This window comes from Hibiscus syriacus, unplaced genomic scaffold, assembly GCF_006381635.1.
Source record: "Hibiscus syriacus cultivar Baekdansim isolate YM2019G1 unplaced genomic scaffold, ASM638163v2 tig00000329_pilon, whole genome shotgun sequence".
Taxonomy (NCBI): Eukaryota; Viridiplantae; Streptophyta; class Magnoliopsida; order Malvales; family Malvaceae; genus Hibiscus; species Hibiscus syriacus.
Genome location: NW_024061782.1, coordinates 2,369,174 through 2,386,089, shown reverse-complemented (window position 1 = coordinate 2,386,089; position 16,916 = coordinate 2,369,174). Strand labels below are relative to the sequence as shown.

Below are 16,916 nucleotides of genomic sequence, written 5' to 3'. Positions count from 1 at the left end.
TGATAGGACTCTAAAGTCCCATGGTTTTTACCATTGATTTAGAGGGGTTTTCCACTTAAAATATCGGTGTCTTGATTTATTTGCATTGTGGTTGCATTGGTTGATTTGTGGTTAAATAGTGTTGCTAGAGATCATATTTTGTGTTATAGTTGTTCCCATAATTTTTTATAGGAGTTATAGGGAGACAAAGAACACCTTTGTGCTTCCGCTTGTGTTCGGTTGTTTGGTTTCTTCCCCAACAGAGACATCTCATTTTGAGGCATCCCTACAATCACCTTAATATCATCAAATGATAAGGGTGTCTTAGGGACATATCTATTTGTACAAATGAAGGCAATTAGAACGAGAGTGATTTTGACGATTCACTCTTTCTGATTTTGGTCGAGAGCTACAAAATTATTTAACTAGAAAATCTGACAAGAACACCAAATGTCACCTTAGTCATCAAAGTAATCTAATACGAAATCACGGTCAAATAAATTCATATAACACATAGTAGAAGTCCACCCCAACATATTCATCTTACTAAATGGTTCACTGTTCAAGATCTCAAATAACTTCATTTTATTTTAAGGTTATTTAATTAACAGTAATTGAGAGATATAATATATCATATGTTGAGTGCAGCAATGAAGTGTTCATCATTTTCCATGGCCTGAAAGGTCTCAACCGATAGGCAAACTCTAATCTCAATATCTCCTTGTTCAACTCCCGTAGATACGGTTAACAGCCCATCTATCTTGAACTCTGCCCCCAAATTCACTGCAATCGGTCTACCCCATCCAAAATCATTCCCATATATATCAAACCTTGGTGAATTTGCAATTAACAAAGCATTGTTCATCATTGCCCCTCCTTGGAACAGCAAAGGCCTATTTACCCATGACTTGAAACACTTTCTCAAGTTTTCCTCACTCTGATTCCCAACAATCTGGTTGATTTCCCATGCAGCATTTCCAAACCCCTTCCCCACCAGCTCTCCTACTTTCAAACTCACCATTGCACCTTGAATTGCATTCCCAAAATACTCTTCTGCTACCTGCTGCAATTTTTGTCTAACTCCAATTACTAAGAAAATCATGGTCTCTTGCTTTGGATCAGACTGCCGATTTCGAACGATAGATTGCCAAAATAGAGACAAGAGTGCTTGAAGAGATGAAATCTTGTTGGTCTTCATCTCAGCATTAACTTTTCCTTTTATTCTCACAATTCTCTGTTTTGTAAAATAAAAAACTCTTAATTTCAAATTATCTGGTTGAAAGGAATGTTCTTGAATTTGCTCCTGTTTTAATGGAATCCGAATAGGGTAATCTATATCATCAATGACCGGTCTGTTAAATAAGGGAAGCTTAGATAAATAATCAAAACCACGAGAAATTTCGGACCAAGAATTAAAGAAATGCCAAAACGAACAACCATCCACAACAGAATGATTGATACTGCAACCAATGGAAATGCCATCGGCAAGCTCAGTTACTTGCACAGCAAGCAATGGTTTTGAAGTGCCCTCAATGTTCTTAACTCCGTCGAATTGGAAGAAGGCGTCGATAATTTCGGGAACATAGACAGGTTCCAAGAGATCGGATACCTGTAGTTGCTCAGCTATGGCATGGACAAACAAGGCTCCGGCATTGTTGCAGTCGATGAAAAAGGAAGTGGTTTGATCATCATGTTTAAGAGTGGCAAGGCGACCGGCAAGCGGAGGAAAGAAGTGGAGCGTACGTGAAAGGGAGGTTTTCAAGTGGTGGATTATGGCGTTTTGGGGTTCATCAGCCTTGGGTTTAGGCTTGTGGAAGAGCACTCCTTCCTGGATGTAGCTAACTAATAGGTGTTTGAGGTCCCATGGTGTTAGCTCTATTCTCTCAGTTTCTTTGCTGGGATTCCCTGCCTGGATCATACTCGACGAAATGAAGCGGATGTCTGCCATTATATTCCCCGCAAGCTTCACAATTTTCCTACATAGAAATCTAATATGAAAATTGAAATTCAAATTTGGATTGTTTCTTATAGTTGATCTTGGTTAACATTTATGGCTTTCAATTTTTTTTTGTAACTTTTCCTTTCTCGGTTTGATGTTAGTGTGAAGGGTTCAGGAACGTAATTATGCATAAATGAACTTTATCAACCTCATCATTTAATTCAACCAAGCTCAACCGTAATATTTCTAATCAAATTAGTATTTAACTTAATTTATAATTAAAATTCCGTTCAAGTGGCCTTAGTGGTAAAAGAAATGTTAACCTCTTACAAGTTCAAAAATTTCAAATAAATATTATCTTATTATCACCTCAAACTATTCAAAAAACTAAAATTAATTTTATAAAAATAAATAAATTATAACCTTTACGCAAATATTCATATAATGTGCCATTCACTCTATTTGAATGAGATAATTTAAAAATAAAAAAATATTAAAATAAAAAAATAATTCTTTTAATTTTGAAGTTCTTTTCAAGAACCAAATATCTTTGAACATCTGATTTTGGATGTTGCTATAATTGTGTTGCATCGTCTGCTTAATGGGTAGAATCATGTATATGGTAAAATTATATGTCAATTTTTATTATATTGGAAGGTTTAAGGCACATATGCAATGTCGATAACTTCAATGTGAAGTTTTATTAGTAAAAGAATCTTGTGGAGAGACAAATATATATATAGTTTAGGGGGTGTATATCGTTAAATAAAAATTAAGCTTATATATAGTCTCCAAAGGTAATAAAAAAAGTAAAGTACTTGAATGACCACTCAATTATGGGGTTAGTGTCAATATGATCATTATTTTTCAAAATTACGTCAATATGACCATCATTATATAAATTATGTCAATATGACCACTTAACTATTTAATTGGTTTCAATATAATCACATGTCGTGGTTAAGATGTGTGCAGACTACCTTTGAGATCTTGGTTTGATTTCCCGTGGCTTCAAAACACAAATTATAATTATTTTCTCTTCAGCTCAAAAGGTGAAAAAAATCACCTTCTGATTGGATTAAAAATTTATTAAATTAATTAAATTAAAATTAAAAAATGTAATCAGGTTGTGATATGTGTCACAATTTGATTGGGGAAACAAATTTATTAAATTAAGTTAAAATTAGGACCAAAATGGAAGGATGTATAAGTTATAAAGATTAAATATGTAATTATATTATTTTTTAACTGACACGTAAGCACTTACGTTAAACGTCAACTGAAGTCAATTAAATAGTTAGGTGGTCATAATAATGTAATTTTGAAAATGGTGGTCATATCAATACCAACCCCATAATTGGGTGGTCATTCTAGTAGTTTACCCATAAAAAATCAATTTAAATTTTATTTTTTTTATCTAATTGAATTTTTAATGCATAAAATAAAATAAATTAAATTTGAATCAATTAAACTATTTGATCAATTTTAACAGTTTATTTAAAAATTATTATTACATGGCATATTAAAATTTTATCACGTAAAATTTCCAAATCTTTTTTTTACAAAATTCTTTAATTATTAAAATTTTCAAACGGTTCTAAAAAAATTAAAATGTCACTTGAAAATATTTTAGTATGATATAGAACGTGAATTGATCTAAAAATAACTAGATTTCATTGTTAACATCAATAAAAAAGAATACAATGGTAATATTTTGAAGTGTAAGATCTTAATTAGATGAAAATTGTATATACTTAATTTATTTTTAAAAAATGTTTGAGAACTCATTCCTTAAGCACAAAATTAAAAGATAGATATTTATCAGAATTATAATTATTATAAAAAATTAAAATATATATTTTCTAAAAATCTAATATGAAATTGATATGATGATAACATGATTTGAAAATCCTTTTCGATATAAAAACTATAAGTATCCCTATTAGAAAATAAAAAATTTAAATACCTGAAAAATCTCAAAAAGTAAATCGTTTGTATGAACAAGAAATTTTTATATTCTAATTTTTATTCAATGAAATAACAAAACCGAATTGAATTTAATAGTATTGAATTATGCAGTTACAAACATTCAATAAATCAAAAATTCAATAAACAAATATGTGAAGTTGAATTTCATATGAACCTTTTGAGACATTGAGCGGGTTCCACTCCATTACAATTTGAATTTTTAGGGTCTATCTTGCTGGAAATAAACTTGTTTTTTATTAAAGAATTAAATGTGTCAGTTTAATTAATTAAACTTGTGAGTTTACTTGAGTTCATATACTCACTTCATTAAATAGGAGATTATTAATATTAAATTTGAGTTTAAGTTATGATGAATGTAAATCCTATATATAAGTATTGTAATGCACATTGCAATGTGTGGAAAATAAAGAGAAACACTTCTTATAAAGGTTGTTCAATTGCCTTTTCTCTCATTTCTTATTTTGTGGAAATTCATATATTTTATTTTCCAATAAAGTGACATCAGAGCTAGATTATGAAGAAACGTTTACTTCCATTTCATTATCATCTTCTTACGAAAGACAGGTACGATAGTTGGTCTATTCATGTGAAATCAATTCTTGGATCATAGGGTTCTTGGGATATTGTTTCTAGCGGGTATGAGGTACCTGAAGATGAAACAACCTTGAATCAAGGTCAAAAAGATATTCTAGAAAAATCAAAAGAAAGATCAACATGCTCTTTCGATAATCCATCAATGTTTGGATGATTCGACCTTTGAAAAGGTGGCCAATGCAACAACCTCAAAGGAAGTGTGGGATATTCTTTTGAATTCCTTTAAGGGCGCAGAGAAAATGATAAAGATTTGTCTCCAGACATTCTGAAGTGAATTTGAAGCACTTCGCATGAATGAATCAGAGACCATATTTGATTATTTTTCTAGAGTACAAGTTGTTGCTAACCAATTGAAGAGGAATGGATAAGAAATGCTCGAGATTCGAGTAATTGAAAAGATTCTTCGATCTTTAAATCCAAAATTTAAACACATTGTTGTTGCTATTGAAGAATCTAAGGACCTAGAATTTATGTCCATTGAACAATTAAGTGGTTCACACAAGCTCGTGAAGAGAGGTTGAACATAAGTAAGGCCGACTATATAGAGCAAGTCTTGCAAGTGAAGTTGTCCATTCAGTCTAAGGGAGAAAAAAGTGAACAAGGTGAGGCTGGTCCAATAGGCCTTAGAAGATGACATGGACAAAGTAAAGGACATGAACAAGGAACAAGGGGTGGTCAGAATTCATTCAAGAATATTGAAAAAGATCAAAACTCATCAAGAGGTCGTGGACGTAGACATGGAAGAGGAAATTATGGGAATAAAAGGTATGAAAAATCCCATGTACAATGCTACAATTGTCAGAAATTTGGTCACTACGCTTCATAATATTGGGCTAGAAATGAAGAAACAAGTGAAAAGATAAACATGATAGAGACGAAAGAAGACACCGCTGAGGCTAAGTTGTTGTTAGCTATGAAATGGGAGGACAAGATGATGGTTATTGGTATCTTGATACTGGTGCTAGAAATCATATGTGTGGCGATAAGAACAAATTTATAACATTAAAAGAGTATTATGATGAAATCACATTTGGAGATTCTTCCAAGATTAAAATCAAAGGAAAATGTGTTGTCTTAATTTCCCTAAAAAATGGTGACCAGAAACTTATCACAGACATATAATATGTTCTAAAATTAAAATGTAATATTTTAAGTTTGGGACAACTCTTAGAAAAAGGCTATGAGAACCAAATGAAAAATCATAGTCTTACTCTAAGTGACAAAAATGTCATGCCTATTGCAAAAGTTGTTATGACAAGAAACATAATGTTCTTGTTAAATCTTAAAATTGACACAGCCAAGTGTTTGAAGGCTTGTGTGGAACATTCTTTTTGGATATGAGATATGGGAATTTGAATTTTGGTGGTCTTAAATCTCTTGGAGAGAAGAAGATAATCAAAGGTCTTTCCTATCAAATATTTGGAGCAACTTTGTGAAGCTTGTGTCCTTGCAAGCATGCAAGGAATAGCTTTCCAAAGTAATCATCTTCTAGAGCAACAGTGCCACTCCAACTTAATCATGCAGATTTATATGGACCCATCAAACCATCCTCTCTTGGTAAAAGTGATTATTTATTGCTTTTTACTGATGATTTTAGTAGAAGGTCATGGGTATATTTTCTTAAAAATAAATCTAAAGCTTTTGATGAATTTAAAAGATTAAAAATAATGGTGGAAAATCAAATTGGTTATATGATCAAAGCTTTGAGAATTGATAGAGGAGGTGAATTCACATCAAAAGAGTTCAATGTGTTTTGCAAGAACCATGGAATTCATCATCCTTTAACGATTGATAGTTCTCCACAACAAAATGGTGTTGCAGAAAGGAAGAATAGAACAATTCTCAATATGGTTAGAATTATGTTAAAAAGTAAACAAATGCCTAATGAATTTTAGGTAGAAGTCGTTTCTTGTGCAGTTTATCTTTCTAACAGATGTCCTACCAAGAGTTTGAAGGATAAAACACCTCAAGAAGCTTGGAGCGGAAATAAGCCTAATGTCTCACATTTGCGAGTCTTTGGGAGTATTGCATATGCTCATATTCCTGAATAAGAGAGATCCAAGCTTGATGACATAAGTAGGAGATGTGTCTTTATTGGCTAGGACTCAAATTCTAAAGGATATATGTTGTTCTAGCTAGATACAAAGAAGGTGATTATCAATAGAGATGTAGAGTTTGATGAACAAAGTACTAGGGATTGAATGATCTAAAAGAAAATTTGTATGACTTCTTTCCATAATTTGACACTGAAGATTATGAGATGGATGATCAACTACCACCACCTCCTACACAAGATTTAATAGAGAATATTGTACTATATCCAAATGAATTAGAATAAGTTGTAGATGTTCGAAGATCAACAAGGGGGAGGAGATTTCCAGAAAGGTATAAAGATTATTATTTAGAAAATAATGACAATCCTTCACTTTTCTGTTTATTTGCAGACAATAAACCATTAAGTTTTAAAGAATCTATGAAAAAATGGATAAATGGAGACATGCTATGAATGAGAAAATTGATGATATCAAGAAGAATAAGATTTGGAAGTTATCTACCTTACCTGAAGGTCATAAACCCATCAGTGTAAAGTGGACATTTAAAAAAAAATATGCCAATGGAAAACTTGAGAGGTATAAAGCAAGACTTGTTGCAAAAGGCTACACACAGAAGCAAGGTGTAGATTATGATGAGGCATTTGCTCATGTTGCTCTTATGTAAACAATCAAATTACTAATTTCTATTATTGCTCAGAAAAAATGGAAAATTCATCAACTTGATGTGAAGTCAGCTTTTATGAACGGTTTCCTTGAAGAAGAAATTTATGTTGAATAACCAGAAGGTTTTGTAATTGAAGGAAAAGAAGAGAAGGTCTTGAAGTTGTAGAAGGCTTTATATGGCCTAAAGCAAGCACCAAGATATTGGAATAGTAAATTTGACAAGTATTTTCAAGATAATGGATTTAAAAGGTGCACTCATGAGTATACACTTTATGTTAAAATCCATGAACATGATATTTTGTTTGTTTTTCTTTACGGAGATGATCTCATTTTCTTAGGGAGCAACCCAACAATGATTGAAGATTTTAAAAGGGGTGTGTCAAAAGAATTTGAAACGACTGATTTAGGGCTCATATTTTATTATTTGGGCCTCGAGGTGAAGCAAACCAATACTGAAATTTTCGTTTCTCAAGAAAACTATTGCAAGAAAGTACTTAAGAAGTTTAACATGCTTGGGTGTAAGCTTGTTAATACACTGATGGAATATGGAGTGAAGCTTATGGGATACTGTGATAGTGATTTTAGAGGAGATAAAGATGATAGAAAAAACACTAGCGGATATGTATTTTTCATGGGAGATACAATTGTCTCATGGAGTTCTAAGAAGCAATCAATTGTGGCACTTTCTAGTTGTGAAGCTAAGTATGTTGTTGTTACATCTTGTGCTTGTCATGCTATTTGGCTACAAAGATTGTTGACTGAAATTCAACTCCCACAAGAAAATGCTAAAAAGATTTATAACAAGTTTGCTCTAGCTCTTGCAAAGAATCTAGTATTTCATGATCGAAGTAAACACATAGACACACGATATCACTTTATTCATAAATGTGTTGGAAAGAAAGAAGTGCATCTAGATTACATAAGTCCTCTTGACCAAGTTGCAGATATTTTCACCAAGCCCCTAAAGTATGATGTATTTTGCAAGTTCTGGAGGTTGTTAGGAGTTTGTCGAAATCAAGTTTAAGAGGGATGTTAGAAATTAAACTTTTTTTAATTAAAGAATTAAATGTTTCAGTTTAATTAGTTAAACTTGTGAGTTTAGTTGAGTTCATAAACCCACTTCATTATATATACGTATTGTAATGCACATTGCAATGTATGAAAAATAAAGAGAAACCCTTCTTATAAAGGTTATTCAATTACCTCTTCTCTCATTTCTTATTTTGTGAGAATTCATAAATTTTATTTTCCAGCACATCTAAATTTTCTCTGTAAAATTCATGTGACCCAAAAAAGCTACATTAAATATTCAAAATTTATATTTGTTGAACTTAACATACAATTATCTGCCCTAAAGATTCTACGAAACGATACGGAAGTGACAATCATGATTATCCTCTTATCTTAAGTACATTAAGATGTTATCAATAAACACTACCACAAATTGATCATGATACGCCTGGAAGACCTTATTCATAAGATCCATGAAAGTCGACTGTGCATTATTGAATCCAAACACAATCACCAAAAACTCATAGTAACCGTAGCGTATTCTAAACGTCATATTCACCATATCAACCTCCTTAACCTTCAACTAATAATATCCTAATCTCAAATCAATCTTTAAAAATACTTTAACTCCCTTGAGCTAATCGAACAAGTAATCTATTCTTGGAGGAGGATATTTGTTTTTAATGGTTACCATATTAGGTTGTTAGTAATCAATACACAACCATATGGATCTATCTTTCTTCTTTACAAATAACATCGATGCTCTCTATAGAGAGATAGTAAGGCAAATGAATCCACGATCCAACAAGTCTTAAAGTTGAACCTTTAACTCCCACAATTCGATCAGCACTATGTAATAGGTTGCGATGGACACCAAAGTTGAGCTAGGCATCACATCGATTCCACACTCAAATTCTCTATCTGGTGATAAATCTAGAATCTCCTCAAGAAACATATCGAAAAGTTCAATGATTGTTCGAAGGTCCTTAATAATTGAACTGAAAATCCTAGAATCCACAACATGGGCTAAATAGGCATCACAACCCCCTTCGATCATTTTCCAAGTCGTCATCGTCAAAATCACATTGATGATGACTTCCACTTATCATTTTAGATCAAGAACTTACCATTCAAGTCACTAAGCTTTAATTATTTTGTCCAACACCTTAAGCTAGCATCATGTTCGAAAAATCAATTCATACCTAGACTCACATCGAAATCTAAAAAATGCAGCTTTATTTGATCAGATGAAAATATTTTACCTTGAATCTCTATTGGACATATTCGGCAGACCTTGTCTACCAGTACAGTCTAACCTAGAGGGCTTAGACACATGGACCCCACTTCTGTAATCAAACTTTCATCGCCCGAAACACACAATCTAATGAAAATTGCACATAACTCTACCATAAATTTTCTACTCAACACATATGCTAATATATCAACTTTCTGGAGATGATATGCAGTGAAAAAATCATAATCTTTCAAAACTCAATCTATCTTCTTTGCCTTAAGCTCTTTTTTGGTGAGGAGATATTTAAGACTCTTATAATCAGTGTAAATGATACACCTCTCGCTATATAAATAATGACATCAAATCATAAGCACAAATACAATGGTTGCAATGAGTAGAAAAATTATGCTCATAGTTTCAACTGTCTAAACTCTTAAGCCACCATTTTTCCTTTTTGTATCAATACATTCCAAGACCCCATGTATGGCATATCATTATATATCATAGAATCTTTTCTGAACTCAAGTTGAATCAAAATCAGAGTTCTCGTTAATAGATCATTGACCTTCTCAAAACTCTTGCTTTTCCTTTAATCACTTGTAAACATTCTTTTTACAACAATTTCGTCAAAAGAGCAACAATAATAAAAAATTCTTCAACAAAACTACGATAATAAAAAATTTTCCTTCAAAATATAGAGGATAACACAGAGATGTACATCATGATCTTCCCCCGACAAGAATACAATAGGATATCGTCAATGAACACAACAACAATCTGATCCAAGCATAGATGAAACATACGATTCATCAAGTCTATAAACGCAACTAAGGCATTAATCAAAACAAAAAGTATGACAAGAAACTTATAGTGATTATACCTCATCTTATACGTCGTTTTAAAAATATCTCACTCCCTAACTTACAATTAATAATAATCGGACATCAAATCAATCTTGAAAAATACTTTGACCCTACATAACTAATTAAAAAGATCTTTGACATATTCTTCTTTACAAATAAAATTGAAGCACCTCACAAAAACATGCTTGCATCAATTAAACTATCAACTCTTTCAATTCTGCATCAATTAAACTATCAACTCTTTCAATTCTGCCAACGCCATTTGCTACGGTGCAATGGACACCGGATTAGAACCAAGATACACCTCAATACTGAAACTCAATCCTGATAATTCTTCTAAAATCACATTTGAAAAATCTCTAACAGCTCGAATATCACACTTGCAAATCCTTACTCCTGGAATTTAGGAAAGAGATAAACTTCGCAACCTTTATTCACCAACCTATCTGCCTCAATCGCAAAGATAACATGAAAAAGGAACTCGGCCCTTTCACCGACAACCACAAACTCCAAACCATTCTAATCAAACATCGAAACAAAATCCACGTGCATATGATGTTCAATCAACTAATCCATACACAAGATAAAATCAAAACCAAGAAACGATAATTACATCAAATCAACGGAAAATATACGTCCTTGTATCATTAATAGACACCTACAGTATAACCCAAGACTCTACTTACAATCATACCATATCACTAGGCTTGACTGTAATCAAGTTATTGTATTATTTTTGTAATATGCAATCATTCTTCTGTATTATATAATCTTAGGAATGATTAAAAAACTAAAACTGGAAAGAAAAAAGCTGATGAGGTGAGAAAGAGAGGCCTGAACTTTTGGTTGCTTTAGACTAAATGTTCACCTATTTTATCTACTTCTGCTCTGAATTTATACAAAAACCGACAGATGATATGTTGTAGCGGCTTCGGCTGCAAAGTCCTAACTACAAAACAAGTTAGCACAACCCTGACCGACACTTCTTCCTTTTCAGTATTTAATTAACCAAAATTCTTCCTCTTCCTAAATGTCCAACTCAAAACCAATTGTTTTCATTTTCTTTATATTAAATCTACGAGTATATAATTTATTATCTAACTAGAGATGATAAAATTGAATCATATGATGAATTTCGAATACAGACCTATTATAAACTATATCAGTAATGTCACCTTTTATTACTTAAATTCTGAGAACTAAAACTTCACATTAGGAGATACAAAAACTCAACTTTGAAGTTTTGAAGTTCACAATGAAAATGTAGCCAAACGATTATCAATCATTGTGTACATAGAGTGGTAAATTTGCCATACCAAATTTGGACCATGGATGTATATTGAAAAGAACAATACTGCTGCTTTAGAACATTTTCCCGATACCATCTTTCCTTGGAACAGATTCACCAACATCCATTCGTTGCCAGCTCCCGACCAACGAAGCCATTTGATCAACCTTATCAAACAATCCCAGGAGTCCACCTGTGTGTATGAAAAGGACCTTTCTCCCTTCCCACTTTTTTGGATTCTCTGCCATATCTTTCATCATCCCATATGCAGCTTTCCCACTAACCACCAAAAAAAAAACAGAGTTAAGAGAAAATCTTCTTTCAAAATTGAACCTCTACATAATTCTAGGTCTAATAAATTGCTAGGTTTCTATTGCACCATGCTAATTGTCGAACAAATATCTGATGGGAAGATTAGTTTGATTAAGCCATCCAATCATCATGACATATACTGCATAGATATAGCCATCCAATTTAAATTTTTTAGTTGCCCTCTGCATTACAAGACATGTGTCCAAAAGTATAAAGCCTGAATATCATAGCCCCACGGGAATATATACCAACTAAATAACTATGAGATGAGTTTTCATTTTTTCTTTGTTCTTTAAAAAAAATCATTCAAAGGGAACAAAATTTAAATTGCTAACATGTAGAAGATAACTTTTATACCTGTATACAGGGTCAAGAACAACACCCGTTGCAGCAGCAACTTCCATCACAAATTTGAGCTCCTCGGACGTGCTCATTGCATAACCTAGTCCTTTAGCCTGTAAAGAGAATTTTTACAACATTTTACATATTATGTTCAATAAACTACAGCAAGTTCATGACATCTGTCATATTATAAGATAAGCTTTGGCTACAAGAATTTATCTCCATCTGATGCATATAATAAACTAGGGGGAATCAAATAGGCATAGTCTACAATTTAGGTATTGACCTTAGGTCTTGACCAGAATGACCAACCTAACTGTCCGAACCCAATTCAACTTGATATCTCAGCGAAAGTAAAAAAGCCAAGCCACCCAAGGTGAACCCAAAACCTAACCCAGCTACAGTCAGTGCGATTGGCACTGCAAGAAACTGTTAGGGGTGTTTGAATTGTCTCATTGGGTTCCCAAACATTTAAAGTGGTTTTCTTCGTGTTTTTTCTAAAATAATTTTATTAACACTGATGTAGCATCAGTATTGCAATATAGACATTTTTATAACCCCTGAATACAAAAATGTGACAAAATAACTAAAGTGAAAAAAAAAAGTTAAAGAACCAAACAGAACAATTGAAAAGTTAGGGGTGAAGGGTAAAAGATTAGGCACAAATGATATTTAGCTTATATTATGTCGAACCATGTATGGATATAACCAGGGGTGGAGGAATGATTTTATGTTAGGGGAGGCGAACTTATAAAACTCCAAGTGGCAAAAACAGATTTTCAATAAAAAAATACATAGAAAAATCTAAAATATATGGAAATTCTAAATTTTCAGGGGGCGAATGCCCCCCCCCCCAGTTCATCCCTCTCATATAGCAAACGGAATACTTATCAAACCCTTGCTATATGGTGCACTTCTAAAATGTTCGATACATCTCCATGAGTTTGGGTGACAGTCCTAATTTTCCTCTATTCTAGCAAACCGCCCCCAGGTTCTACATATAAACAGTCTCAGAATTTCAACTATAAAAAATTATACTATTTATACGAGTTCACTATTGAGATTTAGGACCTGAAACAAATTAGAAGTCTCAAGCCTATTCTAGAAACTTGATATTTCTGCAGCATATAAAAAATAGCAAACAAAACTAAACGTAATAAGTAGTAGTATGTCTAAGCTGTTACAACATGTATGAAGCATAGAGTAGTGTAGGGAAACTATGAAAAGCTGAGTGATGAACAGAACAAATTATAAGGCATTAAAACTTTCCCCAACATAGGTTAAAATGAGGACTTGTAAGGAAGTACCAAAATAAAATGAAAATTTTCACATTGTCAAAGAATATGCATATTTAAAAGAGAGAAAAAATAAAGTCGAAATCCAATGAATCAAGCTAAATCTCACATTTATGATGCTGACAATATCACGGGCATTAACACCTGCTTCAAGTCCATCAATCAAGTCTTGAACAAAGTCATAGAAGTAATAAGGATCGTCACAAACGCAGAAAGCATGAACCTAAATTGTCAGTAAAAAAAATATAAATCAATTTACTTATGGAGAAATGTAAGTGTTAATATATGGATAAGAATACACACTTTTGACTTCAATTCTCCAAGCCATGATCCCAATGAAAGACCAGCAATTGTACCGCCACTAAAAATCAGTAAAAAAAATGTCACTCAACATTGCTTTTGTCTATGATCTGGAGCAAAGCGCAAATGACAGCCAAACATAAAACGTAAATTAATTAAAGATCACAAGTCTAATCAACTTTAATGCATTTACAACCACATATCTAAAATGGACTCACTAACATAAATTCCTATAACACTAAATGAAAAGGAGTAGCACATGAAAAGGAAGAAACAAAATCCAAAATCACCACAGCAAGAACAAAATTTAATAAATCAAGACTAAATTTACCTAAAAACATAATTCAAAATAGCTTAAGTAAGGTACAGCTACACTCTCATTGTTTTAATGCATTAGTGATATCCAGATATAAAACTCACAAACACCATTAACATAAATAAAATCAAAGTTAATGAGGCATCATAGTTTCATGCTATAATACTTTCACCAAGTCTTTTTTTATAGCCTAGGTATCCACCGCTGATAGTGGTGAGCCGGTGACTACTCCCCTCGTTGACGGTGCTCTCACAGTCTCACTAAGAGTAAGTGGTAAACGACTGGCCATGAAATATACTCCATTCCAATGGATGGGGATCGAACCCCAGAACTCATGATTAAGGGGCAAAATTAAATCTAAAAAAACATTCATTGAACATGGTCCATGAAAGATAAAGCACCATACTACAGGAAAAATGTAATACTTGAATAGAATAGAACCTGCCACATGCAACAACAATATCATCAAATTTTACTCCACTGCTTCTTATCTGAAGTTGCTCCTCAATTTCCCTCACTGCCTCAATATAGCCCCTAAAGATAGCAAATATAGTTATCTGGTTGTATTGGATTTAGAAAAGGAATAAATACTTCAAAAGCTTAGCAACCGTTGACAAGGAGAAAATGAAGATCAAAGGAACCTACAGTACAATCTCCTTGAAAAATAAAACGTTGAATTATTAAGGCCCTACTACAGTCAACTTCTTGAATAAAAGATCATAAGTTCTTTCAATTGAATGATCCATATATTCATCCATAAAATCAAATTGCTATTACAACGACAGGAAGGCATCTTATCAATTTAATTCAATTTTCAATACTCATGCATACACTTATATTTTCTGTCTGCAACATATGAACATTTGCCCAAGGTCCATTGAGTGCTATTTTAAATTAGTTTGAGTTATTAGTTATATCAAGTGACTTTTAGTGTATATTTATGAAATCATGCTCCTAAGTCATTATTTTAGAGAACAAAATCCATGTAAAACAAGTTACTATAATTAAAAAATAAGAGAAAAAAGGAAAATACCAAACACCAAAAACAAAAAAATTTCTCATGTTATTGCACTTGTCACCAAAAAATTCACACAACATCTAAATAGGGGTTAATGAAAAATGAGTTTGTAAGAGAACAGATAGTGATTTTGTACAGCTACCAAGGAAAATAATTCAAGTGCAAATGACATGCGATGGAAATTAAGTATAAACTATGACAGATGTTCACCAGGTTCCCAAGGAGTTTGATCCACCAACGGGAATAACATAAGGCTTTCGGCCTTCCTTCATCAATTGTTCTTTCAAAACATTAGTAAGGGCCTGGCACATAAAATTTCATATACGCTGAATTAGAAAGGCAGCATAATTCATTAGCATATAAGAATTTTCAATTCAATCACGTAGGCACTGGATCCTACAATCTAGAAGCAGGATCATTGGTAGCATGTAACTCAAAATAATTCTCAAGAAATCGTCAACAAACTATTACTTGAGCCATCTGATAAAAGCAAACCCAAAATCAAAATATTTCTGATAGTAATTGAAAACCAACAAAGACTCTCATATCAAATATATCATGAGAAAGTCGGAAACTAACAACACTCCCTATTTTTGAATATTCTTCTTTTGAAATAAGATGAATATGAGCGCCCACAAAACGCTCCACCAGCAGGTTGCCTGTCAATCCAGGATCCTTATCAACAAGAAGCTGCAACAACCAACTGGTTAAGCAAAAGAATATATGGTAACAAATAAATAAATAAAATATATGAGGAAGGTAAGAGTAGAACCTTGGAGGTGCGGAGTATAAGATAAGAGTCTAGGTTCAAATACTTAGCAGCGACGGCGGTGGCGCGACAGTGGTTGCTTTGGATGCCGCCGATTGTAATGATGCAATCAGCACCCTGTTCCACTGCTTCCGCCAATAAGAACTCCAACTTCCTGACTTTGTTACCGCTCAATTGCATGCCTGAAAGATCGTCACGCTGCATGTTCAAAAATCATCAGTACCAAACAACAACAAAAAATTTACATTAAAAAAAAGAAAAAGAAAATTTACCTTCAGCCAAACCTCGGTGTTTTGGGGCAAATTAGGCAGATTCCACTTATGAATTGGAGTAGGGAGCTGAAAAAGAAGAAATAAGATTTGGGTGTTTTGCAAAGAAAAGAAAAACATGCAGGTACTTACATGAGCGAGAGAGAAGGCATGGGAAGGGATGGGTTTGAGATGGGATGCCCAAGGAGGAGGAGAGTAGGGCTTCTTGCTGAGGAAATCATCAAAGCTTAGTGCCTTAGCTTTGGTTTCCATTGTGTGATACTGAGACTGAGAGCAGTGGACTCTGCTGCGTTTGGGAACTACTGGTTTGGGTTTTCCAAAGACCGGAATAGAATGGTTGAAAACAGGCAGATGCAAGGGCGAAGGGATTGCAGTTAGCCTAGCTGAAGTTGAAGCTGACTGCATAGAATCTATCATCCAAAAGCATCAATGAGTAATAGAAAATTGCATTACAAAACAACTTGAAAATTTCTAGCTAATTATGATAAGAAAAATGGACTATAGTTTGGTAGGTTTGGGCTTGGAGCATAGACTTTTGAAAGAGAAAACCCAAAGGCAAAATTGGCCCAACAGGGCAAATGGAGAAAATAATTAGCCCAATAAAGCATGCAAGAATTTATTTTGGGATCTAAGTTATTTGCTACAGTATTCCTGGAATTTTTCATGTCGAGGTGACAAGTT

At 33.1% G+C, this 16,916-nt stretch overlaps 2 protein-coding genes across 2 annotated transcripts; both read right to left on the bottom strand.

Annotated features, from left to right (window-relative positions):
• Nucleotides 1-610: 610 nt before the first annotated feature.
• LOC120168250 (uncharacterized acetyltransferase At3g50280-like) lies at nucleotides 611-1,927 on the bottom strand. Its single transcript, XM_039177061.1, has one exon. The coding sequence runs from the start codon at nucleotides 1,925-1,927 to the stop codon at nucleotides 611-613; it is 1,317 nt and encodes a 438-aa protein (XP_039032992.1).
• A 9,678-nt stretch (nucleotides 1,928-11,605) lies between these two features.
• On the bottom strand, nucleotides 11,606-16,677 carry LOC120173368 (bifunctional D-cysteine desulfhydrase/1-aminocyclopropane-1-carboxylate deaminase, mitochondrial-like). Its single transcript, XM_039180586.1, has 10 exons — nucleotides 16,368-16,677; nucleotides 16,239-16,304; nucleotides 15,970-16,164; nucleotides 15,777-15,887; nucleotides 15,408-15,499; nucleotides 14,621-14,713; nucleotides 13,867-13,924; nucleotides 13,673-13,786; nucleotides 12,284-12,381; nucleotides 11,606-11,893 (listed from the first exon to the last, which is right to left on the bottom strand). Exons 1-10 carry the CDS (start codon nucleotides 16,650-16,652, stop codon nucleotides 11,689-11,691), a joined length of 1,317 nt encoding a protein of 438 aa, XP_039036517.1. The 5' UTR covers nucleotides 16,653-16,677; the 3' UTR covers nucleotides 11,606-11,688.
• Nucleotides 16,678-16,916: the final 239 nt, after the last annotated feature.

Coding starts and splice junctions, on each gene's coding strand:
- LOC120168250 (XM_039177061.1), bottom strand. CDS start 1,927: ATGGCAGACATCCGCTTCATTTCGTCGAGTATGATCCAGGCAGGGAAT.
- LOC120173368 (XM_039180586.1), bottom strand. CDS start 16,652: ATGATAGATTCTATGCAGTCAGCTTCAACTTCAGCTAGGCTAACTGCA. Junction 16,305..16,367: donor ATGCCTTCTCTCTCGCTCAT/GTAAGTACCTGC, acceptor CTTCTTTTTCAG/CTCCCTACTCCAATTCATAA. Junction 11,894..12,283: donor GTTCTTGACCCTGTATACAG/GTATAAAAGTTA, acceptor TTTGGTGGTTAG/TGGGAAAGCTGCATATGGGA.